The 25,232-nt window shown below is 42.5% G+C and overlaps 1 protein-coding gene and 1 pseudogene across 2 annotated transcripts in view; one reads left to right on the forward strand and one right to left on the reverse strand.

Annotated features, from left to right (window-relative positions):
* The first annotated feature begins 563 nt into the window (after window positions 1–563).
* On the forward strand, window positions 564–15,015 carry LOC103260741 (annotated as a pseudogene). Its single transcript, XR_002481974.1, has 2 exons — window positions 564–667; window positions 14,164–15,015. The product of XR_002481974.1 is annotated as a 40S ribosomal protein S3a pseudogene (transcript).
* A 4,972-nt stretch (window positions 15,016–19,987) lies between these two features.
* GALNTL6 (polypeptide N-acetylgalactosaminyltransferase like 6) overlaps window positions 19,988–25,232 on the reverse strand; it is a 217,525-nt gene continuing 212,280 nt past the window's right edge. The window contains exon 8 of the mRNA XM_008058390.2: window positions 19,988–20,456. Within this exon, the coding sequence (XP_008056581.1) occupies window positions 20,289–20,456 (168 nt within the window). The 3' untranslated portion in view covers window positions 19,988–20,288. The remainder of the gene's footprint in view (window positions 20,457–25,232) is intronic.

Genomic DNA, 25,232 nt, shown 5'->3' on the forward strand with positions numbered 1-25,232 from the left:
AGTTGGGCATGACACAGAGGTGAATTGGAATAGATATTTGTCTTCTTGTTGGCTTCCCAGTATTCACACCTGTCTTAGAGGGAGGAAATCTTGCACTTTGTGAATCTCCATGGGCTGCTGAGTGCTGCTGTCTGCTAAAGAAGATGAGAAGGACCAGCTCCTCCCTCTCTGTTCCCTCTGGCAGCTACACTACATGTATATGACTTAGGTTTGGCCAATCAGTGGGACACTGCAACCACAAGTGAGAAAAACATGGTGCAGATTTTTTTTGTGTGTGTATGTTGGTGTCTCACTCTGTTACCCAGGCTGGAGTGCAGTGGCATGCTCACGGCCACTACAACCTTGAATTGCTGGGCTCAGGTGATCCTTCCATTTCAGCCTTCTAAGTAGCTGAAATTACAGGCATGTGCCACCATGCCTGGCTACTTTTCTTTGGATCTACTGTAGAGATGTGGTCTCACCAAGTTGCCCAGGCTGGTCTCAGTCCTGTGGGCTCAGGCAATCCTCTCACCTCGGCCTCCCAAAGTGCTGGGATTATAGGCATGAGCCACCATGCCCGGTCGATGCAGAGATATTTTAAAATTCACTTCTCAATGGCAGTACATGGAGGAAATGGGGACAACATCCAGGGTCCAGTGGCAGCAGAGTCTAGTGCGTACGGTCCAGGGTAATAGTGGCAGTAATTCATGCAGTGACACTCTAACATGTCAGTTTCTGTGGCATAATAACTTTGCCCATGGCTCTGTGTGATTCATCTCCCTTAATTTCCATCCATTTTCTCAACTGGCTCTACTGTTGAGTCTCTGAGTTTTTATTTTATTTTAAAGACGTGGGGTACCATTCAGGATTAGGTATGCAAGTAGATATCGTACAGGTAAAGTTAGGGCCTCCCTTTGGTCCCCACTTTGCCTGATTTGAGATCAGGTACCCTTATTGATGTTGTGTTCCCCCAGCCCCACACCAGCAATATCCTGCTACTGCCAATCCCTTTCTTTTAGTATTAAGGTCAATGTTTAGGGTCTGCTTATGAGTGAGAACATGCAGTACTCTGTTCTTTGTTTCTGTGATAGATCACTGAGCATTATTGTCAGTCTCTGAGATTTTGAGTGTCTTCTCAATACATTTCTTTTCTGGTGAAGTTTTTCAGTGTCATTTTAGCAACCAAGGACCCTGTCTGCCACAGGTATGTGTTATCACTCCCTATTCAGCTGAGAATTTGGGTCATTAAAAGGTTATATTATGGGCTAAGAGTCAGTCATATAGTAAACAGCAGGGTTGAAATTTGAACCCAGAGCTGCTTGATGCCAAGCTTGTATTCGGAGTCACTATTCTTCTATTTATTTATTTATTTTTTGAGTTATCGTCTCACTCCGTGGCCCAGGTTGGAAGGCAGTGGCACATTCACTGCCACCCCAGCGGCGATCTGCCGGGCTCTGGTGATCCTTCCGCCTCAGCCTTCCAAGTAGCCATTACTACAGGCATGCGCTACCGTGCCTGGCTAATTTTTAATTGATTGGAGAGATGAAGTCTGGCCAAGTTGCCAGGCTGTTCTTGAACCTGAGGGCTCAGGCAATGCATTCACCTTGGCCTCCCAAAGTGCTGGAATTGCAGGCTGAATCACTGCACCTGGCCTGAGCCGCTATTCTGCTAAGTACCATTTTTTTTTTTTTTTTGAGTTGGAGTCTCACTCTGTCGCCCACTCGGCCACCGCAGCCTCGACCTGCTGGGCTCCGGCGATCCTTCCGCCTCAGCCTTCCGAGTAGCCGGAATTACAGGGATGCACTACCACGCCTGGCTGATTTTTTGATTTATTGTAGAGATGAGGTCTCGCTGCCCAGGCGGGTCTCGAACCCGTGGGCTCAGGTAATCCACTCACCTCAGCCTCCCAAAGGCGCGGGATTATAGGCTGAGCCACCGAACCCGGCACCATTTTTTATAAATAGAAAAAACTACAAAGACTCACTTCCTATGATTTTTTGGAGAATCATTTCTTATTTTAAAACACAAAGAGTTTGTGTGGTAGGTTGCCACCAACTGGTGAGGCTAAAAAAAGCCAAGTCATACTGATGAACCAAGGCCACACAAAACCGTTGCCAAATTATGTTGCTAGTCATAGTTCTGTCTTGTTTTTGAGAGTCTAGACAGGGTGGTGTTTCCTACCACTTCTTTGCTTGCCAGTGACCTGCTTCTTTTCCATACTTCCTGCTTTCTTTCCCACTTCCTTTAAAACTAGTGCTCTGCTGACCCACCATAGACTTTTGCTTCTTTGGAAGACATTTTAGGCAATTTTCTCCAAAAAAATAGAACACTGCTCTTTTAGGAGGGTTTTTCCAGTTCCAAGACTGGAGATGCTCATTTGGTTCATGGTAAAGCCTGACCTTTAGAAGCCTCCTGAGAAGATGTCTTTTGGTTACCCTGAGGTGATGATGGTCTGTCTGGCAACTCTTCTAATCATAGACCTTACGTTTTAATTTCTCTGTCCTGGCTGGGCACGGTGGCTCAGTTCGTAATCCCAGAACTTTGGGAGGCTGAGGTGAGAGGATTGCCTGAGCCCGGGGGTTTGAGATCAGCCTGGGCAACTTGGTGAGACCTCATCTCTACAGAAAAATCACAAAAACTAGTCAGGTGTGGTGGTGTGTGTCTAGTTTCAGCTACCTGGAAGGCTGAGACAGAAGGATCACCTGAGCCCAGCAGGTCAAGTCTGCGGTGGCCGTTAAGTGTACCACTGCACTTCAGCCTGAGTGATAAGAATGAGACTCCAATTCAAAACAAAAAACAAAATTTCTCCCCAATTTATTCCTTCTATTCAGTTCAGTTAATGATTTAGATTGCTGTTTACTCTGCTGTGGATACTTTCCAGTAACAATCATGTCTCCTCTTGGTTGCTATTGGGCAAAGCTGGGCATTTTAGACGGTTTTAATCATTTCTTGTCACTTGTCAGTCCCTTTGCCCTCTGAGTCTCATTTGTCCTCTCCTCTTAACTTCCTTCAGGTTGGGCCCAGCTGGAAATATGATTAGCAGATGAATTTTTTCCTGCTTTTGGTTTTTACAATTGGTTGAAAAAAGAGGCTATGTGGTTGTAGAAGACCCAAAGTCTAACCTCCCAAACTCCACTATTGCCTTCCTGAACAAGTATCCTTCCTCAAAATCCCTTTTATGGCCGGGCACAGTGGCTCAAGCCTGCAATCCCAGAGCTTTGGGAGGCTGAGGTGAGAGGATTGCTTGAGCCCAGGGGTTTGAGACCAGCCTGGGCAACTTGGAGAGACCTTGTCTCTACAATAAATCAAAAAATTAGCCGGGCGTGGTGGCATGCCTCTGTAGTTCCAGCTACTTGGAAGGCTGAGGTGGGAGGATTGCCTGAGCCCAGCAGGTCAAGGCTGCAGTGGCTGTGAACATGCCAGTGTACTTTAGCCTGGGCCATAAGAGTGAGACTCCGGCTGGGCTTAGTGGCTCAGCCTGTAATCCCAGCACTTTGGGAGGCCTAGGCGAGTGGATTGCCTGAGCCTGCAGGGTTTGAGACCTGCCCGGGCAACTTGGCGAGACTTCATCTCCACAATAAATAGAAAATTAGCCCGGTGTGGTAGTGCGTGCCTGTAGTTCCAGCTACTTGGAAGGCTGAGGAGAAAGGATCACCGGAGCCCAGCAGGTGGAGGCTACGGTAGTCAGGAGTGTGCCACTGCTCTCCAGTCTGGGTGACAGAGTGAGACTTCAACTCAAAAAAAAAAAAATCCCTTTTATACAAAATTTGCTCCTCATAATGGGAAGTTAATTGTAAGGGTTTAACACAATGTTTGAATGGGGCTTGTGTTTTGTTATCTCACTGTGCTTAACTTCAGGCAATGTTAATTATCTTAAAACTGATTGTAGAGCGCCTTAAATGTATCTGCCATGACTTACTGTTCTTCTAATAAGCATCACTCCTTTGTAACAGGTATCCTTCTTGTCACCATAGCCTCTGTGATTCTGAACCCTCAGTCTCCTCTGGGATCTCATGCTAATTTTTTTGCAGCTGTCTTGTTATCCAGCAATGTCCTTTGTTTGACTTTTATGCAACCACCCAGGAGTATTTATCAAGCACTGCACAGTTTAACTGCCTATAAAGATTAGGCCCAGGTTATTTACTTACTGGGTTGGTTAAAATTGGCAATTGGGATAACAGTCTTCTCTCTCCAATGGCTGGTGCAGCTGGTGAACTTACTGCCAGGTTGAAAGATATCAGCACGCTGTTCAATATGTCTTTTTGAAGGGAAATTTGAAGCCAGTGAATGAAAAACGGAAACCCGCTGAGTGCTAGTAGAAGACATGCCTTCTAGTTAGTTAACATTTGATCATTGAGAGTTGATTTGGCTTTTTTTTTAAAAAGCAAAGGCCTGAGGAGGCCTAACTTTCCTCTTCATGTTTGCTTTCTACCCCCACACTGGGCAGAATGAATGTCCTGGCAGTTTTGATGACTGTGTCCTGCTTTCTCAGGACTTTCCCTTGGAGAGGAAGCTTTAACCTTGGCCCCCTTCCTTCTCCCCCATCAGAGCTCAGAGATCCTGGGAGGTAAAGAGGCTGGTGACTGACCCCCCAGAACTCCCCAAGGCGTCTGCTCTGTCATGATCTATTGTGACAACGAGGGATGGACTTCATGTGCTCAATATTGTCCAGGATAATAATCAGATCTCAAGGCTCACTCTACCTCTGACCACCTCTCATGCTACTGAGAAAGCATAACACGGTACAGGGAGTGAGCATGATTCTATTTCAGGAAGAATGTCAAATTCCCTTATCTCAATTAAAAATGTAAAAACTTAGAGCTTTGCACATTATGAATAAATTAATTGGGACACACCCAATTAAGGAGCAATATACATGGTTAGACCCAAAAAGGGGTTGAGGTTTGCTGCCTTTTCCACACTTTCTCGTTAGGATTTCAAGGGTGAAACAGCTCTCTTCCATCTGCCAGCCAGGCCAGAAGGGAATATTTAGGGAAAGAAGACGAGAAGGTGTCTTCTACTCCCAAGGATGTTATCTCCAGTTTCCTTCCTGTTGTGAAGACGAGTGGATATTTTTATTCCATAAAAAAGATTTCAAAATTACTCAGTATTGTGGTTCTTTGTCTTTCTTATTCTCTCAGTAATCTTTAGCCATCTATTAAGAAACAATAGTAAAATATGAGAGTCGTTGCTATTAAGAATGACTTTCCTTTAAACATAACATCTGGATGCAATTTTGTAATCTGGGAAGCAGATTTTTCAGCTCACTGGCAAGGTTTACATTGTATGTATTTGTCTCTCTTCTTTCTGAATTTAGATATGTAAGCAGCTTAGTAAGACAAAGCTTTGCCATGAAGCTTTCTTATGGGTTTTCTTGTGAACTTGTATGATTAGTGTCAATCACTCGGTTATTCAATATATGTTTGATGGATGAATTAATCAATAGCTTATAGGATTAATAAGTCGCTAGCCGTCTCACTTTGTATGGTGTGTGGATGGTGTTACTTTGTTCCGCCTGCTATTGTCAATGATTAGTCTCATCCCGGCCCTATGAGTGAGGGAAGATATATTCCATAATCTCCAGATTAAATTCTTATAGCTTAACATGAACCGAGTCTCCAATGTCCATTATTTCATTCTCTAAGCCTTTGCAGATTTGTTATTATTATAAAATCACAGATTTTTTTCACTTGTAAGGGACATTAGATTACAGTACAGTTTAGGAATGAATATCATGAATTACAGAAATTAGGTCATATACTCATGGTTAATAGCCAATTAGAAGCAAAGCTTCACTTCTATAAAATTAGAGTTGATGATCTTAGGAATTAGAAACAACAACAACAACAACAAACAGCTTTGCTAGATGTGTCAGAGGCCTTGTTCCTCTTGTGTTGATTTAGAATAAGCATAGTTGGTCAAATGCAGTGTACCTTGAAGAAGTTTAAGAATATTAATTCACAGCACTGGGCTCTGTGGCTCAAGCCTGTAATCCCAGCACTTTGGGAGACAGAGGCAAGAGGATTGCCTGAGCTCAGGGATTCGAGACCAGCCTGAGCAACATGGTGAGACTTCGTCTCTACAATTAATCAAAAAAATTAGTCGGGCATGGTGGCACATGCCTGTGGTTCCAACTACTTGGAAGGATGAGGCGAAAGACTCACCTGAGTCCAGTAGGTCGAGGCTACAGTGGCTGTGAGTGTGCCATTGTACTCTAGCCTGGGCGACAGAGTGAGACTCTGACTCAAAAAAAAAAAAAAAGATTAACTCACAGCAGGTCAAAAGAGTCACTATTAGGAAAGTAATTATGACAGCAGTTACTTTTGCATGTTTTCTACTTATGTAATTCAACTGAGCAAGCAACACGAAGTCAAATTTATAGGTCAAGAACAGCCTTCGCCAGTTGCTTCTGAAGACTTTTATGATTGTGGTGCAGCCCAGTGTTCACCTTAGAATTGTCTCTTTCCTGGTTTCACGTATTTCTTGCTGCTTAACGAGTTTTAGAAGTCAGTGTTCCTGTGCAAGACTTTCGAATCACAGATTCCCACTTGCAAGTGGATGAATATGAGTGAACTGGAGAAACTTACTAACACGGTTCCACTGTTTCTCCCTCTCCCCGAGGTCCTGATACTCCAGGGCTCCCTCGGTGGGTTCCTACTCACTCCACGAACAGTGAAGAGTCCCCAAACATTACACCACGGGACCCTCTGCCTTAGCTTTACTGAGGTCTAAGCCATGAAGATGAGTGTGTGCTTCAAGTGACTCAATACAACATAGCTATAACTTGTATACCTCTCAGCTTGCATTGGCTCTTTTTATCTTTTCTCTTTTTTTCAGATTTCTTTCTCCAGCTAGGAACAATCCCTAGTGACTATTGTTTCCATATGCACTTAGAATGAGGTCAAGACATTAGTGTAGCTGGGAAAGAAAAGGGCCGTCTTTTGCTATGCTTCTTTCAGTGTGGGCCACATGGGAGTTAAAGCAGTTCCAAGTTGCTAGAGGTGCAATGCAGACAAAATTTTTGTTCTCATATGGAGCTGTTTCCTCCCTGCCCACTGTGCAATGGAATATAGTTTGCTTGTGCCTTATTTTTTTTCTGGGAGCAGCCATTTTATTTCTATTTTTTGAATTTTCTTTATTTTATTTTTTTGAGTTGGAGTCTCACTCTGTCGCCCCGACTGGAGTGCAGTGCCACGCTCTTGGCCACCGCAGCCTTGACCTGCTGGGCTCTGGCGATCCTTCTGCCTCAGCCTTCCAAAATAGCCAGAACTACAGGCATGCGCTATACCATGCCCAGCTAATTTTTGATTTATTGTAGAGATGAGGTCTCACCAAGTAGCCCGGGCGAGTCTCGAACCCATGGGCTCAGGCAATCCACTCATCTCGGCCTCCCAAAGTGCTAGGATTCCAGGCTGAGCCACCGAGCTTGGCTGAATTTTCTTGATTTTAATAGTTTTCGGAGTGAAAATGATTTTTGGTTACACGACTGCTTTGTACAGTGGTGAAGAAGTCTGGGCTTTAAGTGGACCCGTCACTCCTACCTGTGTACACTGTGCCCGATGGGGGATGCCTTGTCCCTCCCCCCTCTCTTCTTCCCCATTCTGAGTCTCCATTGTCCATTATACCATTCTCTAGACCTCTGCAGACCTGAGCTTAGCTCCCCTTATAAGTGAGAGCACACGGTATTTTTCTATTCTTGCATTACTTCTCTTAGGATAATGGTCCCCTGTTCCACCCAAGTTGCTGCAAAAGACATTATTTTGTTCTTTCTTGTGGTTGATTAATATTCCATGATATGTGCGTGTGTGTGTGTGTGTGTGTGTGTGTGTGTGTGTGTGTGTGAGAGAGAGAGAGAGAGAGAGAGAGAGAGAGAGACATTTTCATTGTCCACTGATCAGTTGATGGGCATTTTGGCTGGTTCACATCTTTGCAATTGTGAATCATGCTACTATAAACAGGAGCAGCAATTTTAAAATAATACACCACATCATTCAAAATATCCAGTTAAGGTACATTCCTTATGCTTTAGAGGGAGGACTTTCATTTGCTGTCTGCTACTTTTCTCCCCCCCCAACTCTGTCTCTTACTTTCTTACCCTGTTTCGCTCTCTGTTTTTAGTATTTCTTATAATTCAACCTTGAAGATGGAAAACATTCATCCAGTCCACAAAAAATGTGTAGGCATCTAATATACACATATTTTAGATGAACGGATTTCTGTCTCTACAGGTCTGTTGTTGGAGTAATGTTTAGGGGCCTTGAATTTGCTTTTGTTGTTTGCTTGTGTTGCTTTGTTTGATTTATAAACCGGGTGATTTGTTGTATCCTTCTTTGGCTGAGGCTACAATGCAGCTTGTCAGGAACACACTATGTAGAAAATAGCTGCATTTTATAGCAGTCTTTTCCCAATTTCATTTGTCTCAGGATACAGTAAAATTGAACAAACACAGCTCAAGTCATATTTTGAAGATGGGGCACATGTGTCAGTTGTCTTTCAGATGTTATTACCACACTTTGATAGAGAAATTACCCCTGGTGCAACACAAAATCAGGAGAGTAAATTAGCAATAAAAAGCTAATATCTTCTTCACTGTTTTGTTTTATTGCTAAATTCCCTGATAGCAACCTCCTTTCAAAATCCTCATTTATCAAATGCAACACAATTTTATTGGCAATTTACATAAAGCAAATTACAAAATAACAATTTTAAATTGTGGAAGGTATTTCATAATTCAATTGTTTCAAGAGTTCTACTTTCATTTTTCTTTACTTTTTAGTTGTGTATATAATTGAATATCGCAACAGAGAAGACTATATTTCCTTTTTAAAGCATCTTCTTTTTAAGTTTTTTATTTACATACTCCAAATTAAGCTGGTTAATATGTTGTTATTTTGATACCCTGATTTGATGAATAAAGGTTATGGGGATATTTTCCAACAGTGAGTAGCCTTGATACTATAATCTAACCATAATAGCACACAAGAAATTTTATTTTAGATAAAACTTCAGCTCTAATTTAAGCATAGCAAAATAGAACCACATAGCTTCCATGATTTCAAAGGACTTCCCAATAAGAGAATCTACGTACTCAAACTCAAACTAACTTTGTGAATCCCTACATATTGGCTATGGATTCTATCATAATATTTCACCTTGTCTACAAATCTTTTGCTCAGTTTTTAAGAATAGGATAAAACCAGTCCTGATTTTCATCTCATTTTCCTCTATAATCCATAATTATTAATAACACCTCATGTCACTCTAAAAATATCTAATTTGCACAATATATTATATGGATATCCTGTCTAAGAATATTTTCGCTTGATTGGAAGCTGCTGGAGGACAAGACTTCATCAAGCACCAACCTCTCTCATTTAACTTTGCTTTGCAAGTTAAACAGCAATTTCATGTTCATTGTCATCTTCCTGCCATAGTCCGCCCCTGCCACAGTCCTGAAAGGAAGGCTTAACAGGGTTGAATATTTGCCCAATTTCAAATGGAAGAGAAGGGCTGCAGCAATTTTTTTCTTTTGTTTTCCATAATATAAAGTGAATTACAACATAGTAATTTTGATATTGTGAAAGGTATTTGGTAATTCAATTGTTTCATAAGTTCTGCTTTCATTTTTCTTCACTTTTTAGTTAGGTGTATATAATTGTATATCACAACAGAGAAGACCATATTTCCTTTATAAAACATTTTCTTTATAAATTTTTTATTTATATACGCTAAATTGAGTTAGTTATTAAGACACTATTTTGATGCCCTGATTTGATTAATAGAGGTTATAGGGACATTTCCCAGCAGTGCATAGCCTAGGCATTTCCACCCTCACTACCAGCCCCCCGCCCCAGATGCTTATCCCTTTTGGACTAATCCAAAGCCTCACTCTTGTGGGCATTCAACAAACACATATTGAATTAAATTTAGAGAGAGTGTTGCATTCTCAGAGAAAAAGACCAAGCTGCTGGCATTGCCTGAAGCAGTTCATCCTAGTTTGGGAGAAAAGACACACACAGCATCACACGAAGGAAGATGGGGGTTTGCTGTTCTAAGATTTTTCTTTATTCCAACAAGAAAGAGCCTGTGACTTTTTCAGGACACCAGATGAATTTTGCTCACCTGATATTTTAACTTTTTTTGGAGGAAGTTTACTCAGGGTCGATAGGAATAGGGAATATATCTTTTTTTAATGAGAGGCGAATGATAACTTCTCCAAGAGCGTGCATCCTGGCTAGTCCCTCCGCCGGGCAGGCAGGTGGTGCCAAGGTATCGCTTTGCTCCAGGTTGAGCGGTTCATCAGCATCCTAGATGCTGCCACCAGGCTGCAGCTCATCCTCCCTGGCCATTTTAAACCATCCCCGCCTCCACCCTACAGGCGGTGTTCTGGCAGCCGACTGATGTTTGAAGAATGTAGAAACAAGGTTATTAGCTTTCCTCCAGCTAAGTCCTTCCTGCTGCTCCCAGTAAAAGAAGCTCTACTTCAGGGCGTTTCTCAAGCAGAGGCGTTTATTATCTGGATGAATTGCCCCAGAGATGGTTTTATTTTAAACATTTCAGTGACTGGCTCTGCATAGTTATTTAATCCTCGTTTGAGCTGCTTTTCTGAATAAATCTGTCTTGTGAATGAAAGCGGTTTTGGAGAATGTGTGTGTGCTGGTGGGTAGACGTTAATGAGAAGAGGCTTCTGGTTCAAAGTGCAGCCTTTCTTTTGTGGGATTATTTCTTTGACGTCTCAGTCACTCTGACACTTCCCTGCTGTTTCCTCCAGGACATTAAAAAAATTGTCTTCAGCAATAAAGCATGGCTCTTTCTCTCTCCCAGTCCTGCCTTACCTCCCTTAATCCCTTTTTCACCAGTACGGGGAGTATTGAACAAGACCTCAGTGTTCTTGGTTCTTATTACCTTTAGCAAGAATTGAAGGTCCTGATCACAGAAATTTATTCTTTTGATTTGAGATGCGCTGTCTAGATTTTGACCCTAATAGAATTTTTTTTTTCATCTACTGTATTTTTTTTCACCATAAAATCTGAGTATGTGCCTTGGATTATTGGCACATACCACACTATAAATTCCATAGCAAAAAAAAAAAAAAAAAAAGTGCTGGATGATAGAAATTTGAATAGTAAACATCAGTAAAGTGAAACACCCTTTCTCATACATTCTCTTGCATGCATCCTTTGTATACACAAAAATAACAGAAAAATATTTGGAAAAAAATATGGATGACATACTCCATGTGCCATTAAAGACTGATGTTTAAGTAAACTGAAAATGAGAAAAGGTAAAAAAATCTTCAACTAACTTTTATTTCTGAAGACAGTGGATGAAGTAGAAACAACATTTAAGGAGATCTTAGTATTTACTTTCAATGAAAAGAAAGTTAAAAATCTGAAAGAACCACAGTCCCAACATTGCAGAAATTCTAAACTTTTCTTTGCCTTCTGTAACTATTTCTAACAAAGTTACTGAACTTTATTGAACCTAGTGAAACATAGTTGCACTTAAAAGACTTATGGTTAAACTTGCCACAGAGATGGAAGGAACCATCCAAAAGCATGGTTTGGGGTAGAAGGATTGATATACTGAAAAACAGTGTTGAGTAAACTATCTAACCATGCTATACCTTCTTTTGATTTTTAATACTATTCTACAGTAGCTTGCTGTTCACTAACCATTCAGAGGAAGAGACAATAATAATTAAATTATTAATGTGATGCTTAATACTGTACCAGGAACTTAAGGTAGGGATCTTGACCTATTCATTACACTTTAATCGAGAAATTTAAGTGATGAAAAGGATATTTACTATGATACTATAATGCCACTGATTCTCAGACTTCCAGTTCTATGATTCTACTTTAAAGGGCTTAATGGGAGGAACTTTCTTCCAGCTTTAAATATTTATTGAGTTTATTTAGCATTCAGTTGAATTTTAAGTGGATTGGTGTTTTATCGTTTCCAATAGATGCCTTCTAAATATAATCAGTGGTTTCTAAACACATTCAACATTAATTATCTTTATGAAGACATCTTTAAAATGATGAGATGATTGGTCTGAGCCAATGGCAAAAAATTAAGAACTGGGACACAAAGTAATTGAATATCTTTTCAATTGTAGAATGATCTGTTTCTAGTTGTCTTACCCAGAAATTCTGACTTAGTAGATTTAGGTAGGACCTAGTGCTACAGTCTGAATGTTTGTGTTTCCACCCCCAAAATGCACATGTTGCAATTCTAACCCCCACAGTGTCAGGTGACTAGATCACGAGGGCAGAGCCTTCATAACTGGGATTTGTGCCCTCATAACAGAGCTCTCTTGTCCTTTCTCATGTGAGGACAAGATGTTATCTCTACACCAGAAAATGGCCCTTCACCAGTTACTGAACCTGCCTGCTCCTTGATCTTGGACTTCCCAGTCTCCAGAACTGTGAGAAATACATTTCAGTTATTTGTAAGCTGCCCAATTGATGGCATTTTGCTATAGCAGCCCAGACAGACAAAGATGCCTAATTATCTACCTGTCTAACCAGCACCCCCAGAAGATAAACACTGCCAGAGAGAACACACATCAGTGCAGACAGGAAATCTCAAATGGCTAGAAGAGGCACCCAACAGAATTTTCAGAAATAAGAATATGGAAAGAAAGCCAGTTTGGTGCCTGACTGCAAAGTAAGCACACGTTCTTTGCTTAATGACTGATTTTTTTCCTCTGAGGATGGAACCCATTCGTAATGACCAAATGCACAGTATTCACTTTTGGATGTATCCTCTGGAGTTTGCAAATAGTTTTAGCTGGTCACTTCTTTTCTTAAAAGTACCCTGGAAATCTCATTAAGAAGGACTAATCCTGGATTCAGTTTGGAGTTCTTACTGTAATGAGCTTGTGGGAAAACTCACCAAAACATATGTACAGAGAAGAACCAACATAATGAAGACGATAAAGCAAAAGACCCTGAAGAATGAGTGATTTGTGCTGTTTTGAAGTAACTCTACCACAGTAGTCAGAAGGGTGGAATGAGATAATAAATATAAAATTACTTTGAAAACAAAAGTAGTAATACAAACCGAATGCTTATTTCTTTCTATCTATCTGTCTATCTATCTATCATCTATCTAGCTATTTAATCTATTTCTTACCATAATATTGAAAATGTGCTAATACAGAGGTTAATCCAAAGCAGTAGATTCATGTTGAGGATCTACTGTTTTGAGTTTGGAAAAGTATAAAATGACTTATTTTATTCCAAATACATTTTTAAAATTACGAAAAAAGCATTCACGTTAAAATTATCTGCTGGGCATGGTGGTGCATGCCTGTAGTCCCAGTTACTGGGAGGTTGAGATGGGAGGATCCCTTGTGCCCAGGAGTTTGAGGCTGCACAGGGCTGTGATTGTGCCTCTGCACTCCAGCCTGAGTGACAGAGTGAGATCTGTCTCAAAAAAAAGTCTTAATTCAGCAAAATGATTGAGGTATATATAAGAACCTTTGATCAAAAAGCTTCTATTAAGCAACTTGTAAAGAACCACGGGAATGCAATAGACTGTCATCAATAAGCTAGTTTTAGACTGGTCCCGTTTGAAGGGTAGTAATAAGTCTACCTGGTTTCTTGTAGACTACAGGCATTGATAAGTGAGTCATTTTACTTTTCCCTAGAGGAATTATAAAGCAGACAGTCAGGTAGATTATAAATAGGGCAACCATATAATTTGCTATCCAATCTAGGATACTTTTTTTCTGAGTCGGGGGTCTCACTCTGTCACCTAGGTGGGAGTGCAACGGCACGATCATGGCTCACTGCAGACTCAACCTTCTGGGCTCAGACATTCTTCCCACTTCACTCTTCTGTGTAGCTGGGACTACAGGTGCATGCCACCACGCCTGGCTAATTTTTTTATTTCTTATTTTTTGTAGAGATGAGGTCTCGCTATGTTGTCCAGGTCACTCTCAAACTCCTGAGCTCAAGTGATCCTTCTGCTGTGGCCTCCCAAAGGGCTGGAATGACAGGTGTGAGCCACTGTACCTGGCCAAAGTAGGACACTTTGAAGAGGAAAATGGGTCACTATGAATAATCACACTGAACAACAGGTATACAGTATCTGTGCTAATCAGTGATGAATATCCCCTCAAGGTGAGTATGTCAGAAGACAGTCAGTAATAAGATTCTGCAGTACCCCTTTTAGCTCTCTGAGCGGCACCACGGTGGTAGGCAAGAACAAGCGCCTTACAAAAGGCGGCAAAAAGGGAGCCAAGAAGAAAGTGATTGATTCATTTTCTAAGAAAGATTGGTATGATGTGAAAGCACCTGCTATGTTCGATGTAAGAAATATTGGCAAAACGCTGGTCACCAGGACGCAAGGAACCAAAATTGCATCCGATGGCCTCAAGGGTCGTGTGTTTGAAGTGAGTCTTGCCGATCTGCAGAATGATGAAGTTGCATTTGGGAAACTCAAGCTGATCACTGAAGATGCTCGAGGCAAAAACTGTCTGACTAACTTCCGTGGCATGGACCTGACCCGGGACAAATATGTGCTCCATGGTCAAAAAATGGCAGACCATGACTGAAGCTCATACTGATGCCAAGACTACTGATGGTTGCTTGCTTCGTCCGTTCTGTGTTGGTTTTACCAAAAAACGCAACAGATACAGAAGACCTCTTGCGCTCAGCACCAACAGGTCCACCAGATCCGGGAGAAGATGATGGAAATCATGACCCAGGAAGTGCAGACAAATGACTTAAAAGAAGTGGTCAATAAATTGATTCCAGACTGCCTTGGAAAAGACATAGAAAAACCCTGCCAATCTATGTGTCCTCTTCATGACGTCTTTGTTAGGAAAGTAAAAATGCTGAAGAAGCCCAAGTTTGAATTAGGAAAACTTATGGAGCTGCATGGTGAAGGTAGTAGCTCTGGAAAAACTACTGGGGATGAGACAGGTGCTAAAGTTGAACGAGCTGATGGATATGAACCACCAGTCCAGGAATCTGTTTAACATCCAGGCTTTTAAGAGTGACAAATAAAAAGTCCTATTTGAAAAAGAAAAAAAAAGGTTCTGCAGTGGAACCTGCCTTTCTGTGCTGAGGCCAGTCGGGTTGCTCATTGGACTGAGCAGAGGTGGAGGTAGAGGCTGGTGGAAGCCCCGGTAGCTATTATGCAATGAGCTGAAGGGGCGACTTCAGGCAGCGGGAAGGGAAGAAATGCATCAAAGATCCTCTGCAGTGTGTGAGGCATGTGCCTGAGCTGTGAACTGTAGAGAGGCCATAGCACCTGACACACTGGGTGGGTCTGTCAAGTGTGGAGACAGGGGCTGTGAATAAAAGCTTCTGGCCAATGTCAAGTCTAGCAGGTAGAGTTGCAAATAGTATCCCAGAGCTGTGAGCAGAGGTCACAGACATATTAATAAATCAGAGAGCAATCTCCCAATGCTGGTGTGTGGGGAGGACTGGCTGCTGTCACGTTTCTGTGTCTTTGGCCACAGCTCTGCATGTGGCAAGCGATGGCGGCAGTGATGTCATCAGAGAGGAATCATGGAAGGGCAGGGCTCGTTATGGGGTGGAGGGGGACGGGGATGCCACCCTCCATTGAGAGGCAGCATATACCTCTTGCCATTGATACATATTCCCAGGATTGTAGGGAGTCGCTTAAAAATATTTTCCCTAGGTTGGGCGTGGTGGCTCAGCCAGTAATCCCAGCACTTTGGGAGGCTGAGGCGAAAGGAGTGCCTGAGCCTGGGGGTTCCAGACCAGCCTGGGCAACTTGGTGAGATCTCGTCTCTACAATAAATCACAAAAAATTTAGCCAGGCGTGGTGGCATGCGTCTGTAGTTCCAGATTCTTGGAAGGCTGAGGTGGAAGGATAGCCTAAGCTCAGCAGGGTGAGGTTGTGGTGGCTGTGAACATGCCATTGCACTCCAGCCTGGGTGACAACATGAGATGTCAATTCAAAAATAAATAAATAAATAAATAAATTTTCCCAACCGGGCGTGATGGCTCACATCTGTAATTCCAGCACTTTGGGAGGTGGAGGCAGGAGGATCGCTGAGTCCAGGAGTTCAAGACCAGCCTGGCAACACAGCAAGACAAAGAGGAAAAAAATCAGGCTGGCATGATGGCGTGTGCCTGTAGTACCTTGTATTCGGGAGATTGACAAAAGAGGATCACTTGAGCCCAAGAGTTGTAGGCTATGGTGAGCTGTGATAATGCCACTGCATTCCAGCCTGGACAACAGAGTGAGACCCTAACTAATAGGTATACCTCCTTTGAAGCTTTCCTTCTTATTTATACAAAATGTCTTATTTCTCATATCTCTAGCACCCATGTGCGGAAGCAGATCATGGTCTTGTGTTCATGTGAGGGCAAAAGGCCTAAAGAGATTCTACTAAATCAGTTTTTAGTGATAAATCAATATTCACAATATCATATTATTGGGATGATTCTAAAGTCTGAAAAAATACAAGCTAGCACTCTCTGCCAGGGATGGGTCAGGGGTCTGCCTACCCCTGGGAAATATTCCAAAACAAGACGGGAGGTCAAGGACAGATCTACATAGCCTTGTTGCCAACTCTCTTCTGAGTTCTCAGGTGTATGATATCCTGGTCCAGGAATGTTGCACAGTGGCAGGTGTGACTGTCCATGACTGCTGGCCTGCTGTAATCAGCATTAGAGGGTCTTTGGATGGGTCTGCCATAAGTTTTATAGCATGGATCTTTCCAAGAAAATGTTCCTTTTTGTTGTTTCCTTATGGAGATAGTTATAAAAAGTTGACATAGAAGTTTTTCACGTCACAGCAAGAAGCATAAAATAGATATTTACTTCCTTATATTTGGCTGTTATATTCTCTTAAAATATATCATTGCCCCTATAGGAAATGTTGTCAAGAGTTGGCATTGGTTTCATGTTTTTCAAGAAACATGGAAAGATGAGCCTAACACTCTCTCTCACTGATTGCAAAGATATCTTCATTATGTGTTTTTCATTTATTGTATGAAGTTCTTTGTTACTGATTCATGAAATAATCCTGGGACTCACATTATTCACAGAGGCTTCTGATATAGGGGACACAACTGAAAATAGTCATGTGATGATACTAATATTTTAAATGACGGAAAAGTAGACCAGGAAGCCAGCAAGTACACTGTTATTGCTATGGTGTTCATCCAGCCTCGGAAGACATGCAAGTCCCACATTTAGTCCACAATTGCTTTAAAGCACAGACTTTTCTCTGTAAATACATACAGAGGACTTCAAAAATTGATTATTTTATAATGTCTGGCAAAGCCATGCCTTATTATGAAGAAGCAGCAGTTTCTGAGGCCAGGTTAGTTTGTTGATTTTCTTCTCATTCTGATAAAAGGGTGGATAGTGCTCTGCTGTCCGAATTTCAAATCATGTTATTTCCAGGAAAGCACATCTATCTGAGGATGGTTCAGTTCCCTCGGGCAAAACAAACAACGCAAACATACACAGTTTTGTGCTTTTCAGCATGGTAGTGGAGGTATTTCAAGTGAGTAGACTTTCAGCCTTCAGCAGTACCTGAGCTACCTTCTCCTTCTACGTGGGTGTGAGTTTGAGCAGTGTGATGCCTTTGGCTTAAGGGCAGACTCTCTGGGTCTCCTTTTATTCTTTTTCATTCCCCATCTGCACACAGGAAGCAATTGTTTGACTGTTTGATGTTTCAGTTTTGGCCTTAATGTCTTGAGTTCTCCTTAACGTTTTAAAAATCAAGTTGTTTTTCTTTGAGTCGGGATCTCACTCTGTTGCCCAGGCTGGAGTGCAGTGGTATGATCACAGCTCACCGCAGCCTCAACCTCCTGGACTCGGGCAATTTTCCTGCCTCAGCCTCTCAAGTATCTGGGACTACAGGTGAACACCACCATGCTCAATTAATTAAAAAAAATTTTTTTTGAAGAGGTGTGGTTTCATAATGTTGCCCCCGCTGGTCTTGAACTCCTGATCTCAAGCAATCTTCTTACCTTGGCCTCCCAAAGTGCTGGGATCATAAGCATGAACCACTGTGGTGGCAAGTGTTTAAATTTTAATTTCTTTTACTATATTCTTTTATTAAGCAATCCGGAGAGCAATCCTGGTTGATCTCTGTGTGTCACATTAATATGATGCAATATATTCGGTTTCTCAAAGGATAGTGCCAAGCATGTACGACAGACTACCTTGCAAATCTGGGCTTTCCAGGGTGCAGAACTCAGGGTTGTCCCTTTGGTAGAATTGTAAGTAGCAGTCAACTGTTTAATGACATAATGTGAATTTTTATGGGCTCATCTAATTCTACAACCAGATCGCTCTCTGGGCACTGGAGATGAATCTTCACTCGCTGTCTTGAATTGTCCAACACACAGGTTAATTTCTCACTATTGATTTTCTCCATTCTGCATCTTGAATGCTTCAAGATCTCTTGACTTACACAAAACACCTCTGTGACAGGTGAAAAAAAAAGCTCTTCAAAAGTATGCTTGAAAACCCAGAGAAGATCACAAAATAACTCTTACCCAGTGATTAGCGGGGTAGTTTAGCTGGACATTTTGATTAGATTTCAAGGAGACAACAGCATCAAGAACATTTATAAGAAGAGGTTTCACACACTGTGTTACGGTGTCTGGACCTGAATGTTACTCTTGCAGGCACTCCCAGGGAGCACAGCCTTCTCATCTAGTGGCTGGAAATTTCAAGTTAATTCAGAACAATACCCAGAACCAGCTTGGACACCAGAGTGTCATCCAGCATGGGAGAAAAACACAGCACCAAAGGCCAGAACATGTCAGCCCTGCCTGGAGCTGGGCCTCTCTGGATTTTTTGTTATTCATCTGAAAAACAAGGGATTGGATTCAATGAGTCTTCTCAGTTCTTAAACTCAATGCTCTGTATCAAAGATGTTGTATAAATTTTTATTAACAGGAAAACCAAGTTAAGAGAAAAACAACAAAAGCAAAGTAGAAACATTTTTGTACCTGAAAAAAGTGAGACTTGTATAATGAACATGATTCTGTCTTTTTCCCCTCACCCATCATCATTGAAAAGTAAAACAGTGTTAGGAAGATTAAATGCTCCATTCAGTTTTTGAAATATTCCTTTCTTCACCCATGAAATATTGTCCCATTAACAGAAAATGGTGTCAGAATCACTTTATTGATGGTAATTCCTTTTATGGGCTTTCAAATAAAACATCATCATTCATATCAACAATACAAAATTTAAAAAACAAAACAAAAAACATGAAAAAAAACCAAACAAACAAAGTAAAATCACTTCTAAGTTCCCAGCACCTAAACAGAATTGAAGTGAACAGAATTGAAGTGAACCAGATTATTTCACGCGTCCATTGGAGTGTAGATTTATTTGGGTTTAAGAATCTCCTAAACAAATGACATCAACCTCACTCCATCTCATTCCTTAATAAAAAGTATGACTGGACAAACATCAGACTTCAAATGTCCTAAAAATAATAGAAAAGTAAAAACAGATTCCCCAGAGAAATTTCCCTCCTAACTTTTGTATGGTTTTGCTGCTTCTGCAAAATCTGTCTTTGGAGTAACTTGGTGGCATAGTTTCTTGTTTTTATTTTTAGTTGGATTCATAGAAGGGCTCTGAATTAGACATTCAGTTGATTTAAGGAGCATAAACTTTCATGAATAAAAGGTAACCTCTGCTCTACAAGGAAAATGGCAGATGTGAATGAAAGAATGGGAACACTGGAAGTCCATTTCATGATGTAATTTACGTCTTACGTGAGATATTGCACCCTCGTTTAAAAAGAAAGCAAAAGAAAACAGCATGGTGAGAGCACTCTAGAATCATCTGCAGCACGTTGAAGGGTTAAACCTGCTTAACCCATTCCTAGTCAGAGAATGGCAACGGAGAGTACAACTCCTCCCTTGAGCGTGGCTAGTTCTACACCTGCGGGGTCCTCAGGTTGTCCCAGCAGTCATGCACTCCACCTCTGCCCCCCCTCCCGCCCTGTTAATAGGATCCATTCACAGCTACTCACTACTGCAGGGTTTGACCTGAGAAATGCTAGGATTTATTAACACAGCAGTTGCTTTGAAAAGTCCCTAAATAATCTTTGCCCTTGGCCAGCAAGGGAACTGCTAGTCTCGAGTTCTCAGAAGCAGCTGGTGAGGTTCTCAGCCAAGTTCTTCAGATGCAGGAAGTTCTTCGAGACAACCTACTTTGACATGGCCTTTACAGATCTTTAAACCAGCCTTCCTGGATCTAGGAAATATTATTCCTGACTCCTTCGACCCAGATACTGGCTAGAACTCGGTTTATGATCACTCTCACTTCCTTCCTTCTTTCTTTCTAGGAGCTGGCATGGTGGTTAAATTTTTCTAAAACTGTCACATTAATGTGTTCAAAAACCCACTGCTGAGTCTCTGAGAGAGGGTCACATCTAGCCATGAAGATCTTCTTCTCTGCGGGGCTGCAATCCATGCAGCTGTTGCTCACGGGGTGGAATAACGTCCTATCCTAGAGGAATCAGAAAGAAAAGAATAGACTGTTGTAACGCATGGCGAGTGGTTAGAACTCAAACTACACAGAACTAAGGTAATTCTGCTTATAGTTGAGTGTGTGTATCCATTGTCTAAACAGACCAGCTCCCACATCAAACCTGCCAACACAGAGCACAGTTGTCCAGGATCTATTGGCAGGATGCAGGGCCTCAAGATGGTTTAATCAGAGACAAAAGTTTATTTGTTCATTCATTTTTTTTAATGCAATTCATCCATTTCCTGCTCTGTGCAAACCTTCTGCTATCTGCTTAGATTTTGAAGAGACTAGATATACGGGGTTACTTGTCAAGTAGCTATTACTCTAACACTCTGGGGATAGACAAGTACACAAAAAACAATACGCTAGCCCATGTAAACAATAATCACACACATACACGCATGACTAGAAGTCTCATAATTGCCTTGCACTGTGCCTCTAATGAGAAAGAGTAATACAGAAAATATGGGAGCCACACGTGCTGTTGCTCAGTCACCCTCTTCAGGAGATGGACAGGACGATGGGGACCAGCGACATGCAGGCCACCTGCGTATGACTCAAACCTGCTCACTCTGGGGTTCCAGTCTCTCCTCGGACTCTGGACTGACAGTCCAGGTATTCAGTGCACAGTCTTCTCTGCTTAAAGCAAAATAGGGGGAGGCAGCATTTGTTTTTATTTGTTTTAAAGCCCCAGGTGCATGATGTAGGTAACAAATCAGCCTTGAAAGGTGCCCCCAGGATACGCAGTATGCAGTGAGCTCTTTACCTGAGCAGGCTCTGTTAACACACTTCTCTTCACTGTGCGAGTGGGAAGAAAAACCTTTCCTTAACTACAAACACATCTTATCTCTAATATTGTCTATGCCAAAAAGAAGGGCCAATAATATGAGAAAACAGACCCACATTACTACTGACACTGAGTATCCGGTGAGTTTTACTGCTTAGCTCAGGAATGGCTTAGGAATTCTGGTTGTCTGCCTTGAACGGAGGAGTCCTAAACTCACAAGCTTGCAGAGTCAAGCGTTGTTCAGGCCCCTTTGTAAACATGGCCAAGCTGCTCCAGGATTCTAAGACTCCATCAGCTAATATTTAATGTTCTTTCGGGATCCGGATGTTTGCCTAGCTAAGCACGACACAAGGAAGGAGGAATCAGGAAGGAGAATGGGAGACCTCTGCCTACTGGCAGCATGGTTGGACTGTTCCTACCTTCAGTGTCCACAGAGTCATGCCCCACACAAAGGGTCCCTGTTCCCTTCCGTTGTCCTTGAAGGTGGGGCTCCCTGAGTTCATTCCGGATTTTACCTTCCTGACACACAGAGGGATCCCCCAGGGTCTGACCACTTCTTCCCCGCCTGCTTTGTTTTCTCCAGGCTGGTGGTGTCTGACCCCAGGGGAAAGCTCTAGAAACTCTCCTCCTTGGGGGTGGAGGCAGGCTTCCAAGGAGGCAGGTAGAATGGGCTTCAAGTCTCGGTCACAGGCTTGTCTTCCTGGGGCCCAGATACTTGCTGTCACAGACCTCTGCCCTACTCCCATTCTTCCCAGCGTTTCACACTTAAACTCTCCCACCCCTTCCCCATGAAGCTGCAGGGACCTCATCTATTTAGTTGTGTTTCTCAGAGAGCACTCTTAGGCTGTTCCATTCGGAGACATTCCAGGCTCTAATTCCCTAACACTGCTAGACTCTAACTCAGGTCCCACGTACATGTTCCTTTGCCCCTCCTGACACTCTGTTCATCCTCCTGGTGGTACCTTGACCAATAGCTTAAGGGGGACCTCCAAATGCTCATGGTTTTACCCTCAAAACACGTGTTTCCAGAAAAGCTAAAAAAGATGGAAAAGAGAAGGAGTGGGTGTGTCTCTCTCTCCTTCCCCAGTCTTTGTAGCTTAGTATGCATGCAAAAGCCATACCAGATTCTCTGAACATTTTATTTTTCCCGAGCGTTATTTTCTGAGCCATAAGGTGACAGTCTTTTGCCCAGTGCTGTATAGGAGCACATGCTATGACACACGCAGGTGTGCTCATGGGAATAGGCGAGCAGGGGTGCAGTCTCAGCTCTGCCCTGGAAGGCTCAGAGTCTGTCTTCTGTGCTCATACTTCCTGTCCTCATGAAGCTGAGAAATTGAATTCCGACATCTATCTGTGTTTGAGAAGCTTCATCGGTCAAATGGGGGGGAGGTTAGAGAAATTTCTAAAGCTCCTCCCAACTATAAAACTTAATGGATTTTGCCCCAGAGTTCGCTAGTGACAGAGACACATGACAGGGTTTCAGATCAGAGACCGTCCACGATTTCCAGTCAACCAACATATGGACAGATCACTCGGTGTAGATGGACTTCTGCCCACGTCTTGGGAGTCTGGCAAGTCCCAGAGGTAAAGCATTTGGAATCACCCTCTGCCTTCCCCAGAACCTTATTGTTGACCTTGGGGCTATGTATGTGCCATCTGTATGCATCTCAGCCAAGTGTTTGAGTAACTAACTGACTGTCTTTCCTGATACTTTTCCTGGTTGGAATTAAGTCAGTGGATCAAGCAGTTGCCCTTAGAACATGGCCTTTTGTTCCACAAGAGCCCTCCATGCCCTGCCCTCTCCCTCTTGTTCACAGTAAACAAGAAATGTTGGGAGAAATAGTGTCTGTGTGATTGTAGATGATGATGAACAGGATGAATCGGGTTGTTTCAAGCAGGGAAGAACACGTTAAAAGTGTGAGATAACATCCACATGTATGCATTCAATTTATTCAACAAAAAAGCTTATTAGGCCCACCTACTATTAGCCAAGCACTGTTTCAGGTGCTTGGACTATATTGATGAACTTGATGAGACACACATCATCGCCCCCTGGAGCTTATATTCCAGAGGTAGAGGTGAGGATGGGATTGTGGGGTGCAGGCATTGGATATGAACATCATAAGACATATTGCCTGGTCAAGGTGACTGAAAAACAACTGAGGGAGGGCTAGGGCAGGGCCAGCGTGCAGCTTGAAGAGTGTGATCAGAGTTGACCTCACTGAGATGGTGATATGTGAGAGTCTTGATGAAGGGAAGCAAATCTGTCATGCATATATCTGGGTGAGAAGGACCCACACAGAGGGAATAGGGCCAGCCAGAGCAGGAAGGTACCCTGTGGTTGGGACAGGAAAAAGTCAGAGTGAGAGGCACACGGCAGGAAGTGCTGTCGAGTGACTGACACTGGGTCATGTACTGGAGCAAACAAGCCATGTGGCCCGGTGGGAGCTGGGAAGGAAGGCCAGACAAGGATGCCCAAGAGTAGGTGAGGGTTGAGTCAGAAGGTAGGGCATGGGGTGAGGCTGCCTCCAGGCAGGTGTGGAGTGGGGTCACGGAGGGTTTAAACACTGGAGCTACAGGATCCGTGACTTGGTGGGGGGGGGGATGAGAAAGATGGAGTTGGGTGGGGAGGATTCGACCACAGCAAGAAAACAGTCAGAGGCTGCACAAGAATCCAGGTTTCAGGTGAGACCAGAGCAGATGCAATGGGACTGAACTGGGGTGGCCAGTGGGGATCTGAGTGGTGTCTGAGACCCTCAGAAGGCACAGGACTTTCTGACTGATGGGCTATGGGGGCTGAGGTAGAGGGAACAGGTGGGTGACCAGAGGGCCAGTTTTGAGGCAAGAAATGCAGAAAGAGGAGCAGGATTGGGGTGGGATTGATAATGATGTCTGTTTAAGTATAAAGAGCTAGAGATGTTTTCAGGCCATCCTGGCTCAGATACCCAGGAAGCAACTGGATATTGCCAGATCTCAGATGGCTCCTCTGCATAACGTGGAGAGAATTGAGTTGTTCCCTCCTACTAACGTCCATGTAAGGAGGAAAATTAATTATAAGAGAATATACGTTGAAAGAGGATGCTTCACCTGAAACCGTAACAATCCTAGAAGAAAAGCTTGGAAACACTCTTCTGGACATCGACCTAGGCAAATAATTTATGGCTAAAACCCCAAAAGCAAACAACAAAAACAAAAATAAATAAGTGGGACTTAATTAAACTAAAAAACTTCTGCACAGCAAAAGAAATAATCAAGAGTAAATAGGCAATTTACAGAATGGGAGAAGATATTTGAAAACTGTACATCTGACAAAGGACTAATATCCAGAATCTACAAAAAACTCAAATCAGCAAGAAAAAAAAATAGCCCCATGAAAAAGTGGGCAAACAATACGAACAGACATCTCTCAAAGGGAGATACACAAACGGTCAACAAACATCTGGAAAAATACTCAACGTCATTAATCATCAGGGAAATGCAAATTAAAACTACAATGAGATACCATCTTACACCAGTCAGAATATCCAGTATTAACAAAAAAAAAAAAAAAAAAAAAAAAACAGATGCTGGTGCGAATGCGGAGGAAAGGGAACACTTACATACGGTTGGTGGGAGTGTAAATTAGTACAACCTTTATGGAAAGCAGTATGGAGATTACTCAAAGAATTAAAAGTAGAACTACCATTTGATCCTGCAATCCCATTACTAGGGAACCTGCACTCGCATGTTCATTGCTGCACAATTCACATTTGCAAAGATGTGTTAGCAATTGAAATGCCAATCAGCTGATCAGTGGATAATGCAAATGTTATCTATAGCACATAGTGTGAGGGAGACGTGTGTGTGTGTGTGTGTGTGTGTGTGTGTGTGTGTGTGTGTGTGTGTGGTGGGGGGTGTATCAGGGATGCCAAAAAATGTATCCACATTTTAAGTGATGTTATCTATTATTTTTAATTCACTGTGATTAG

This window comes from Carlito syrichta, unplaced genomic scaffold, assembly GCF_000164805.1.
Source record: "Carlito syrichta isolate Samal-C Ts95f unplaced genomic scaffold, Tarsius_syrichta-2.0.1 Scaffold303317, whole genome shotgun sequence".
In the NCBI taxonomy this organism is placed as follows: domain Eukaryota; kingdom Metazoa; phylum Chordata; class Mammalia; order Primates; family Tarsiidae; genus Carlito; species Carlito syrichta.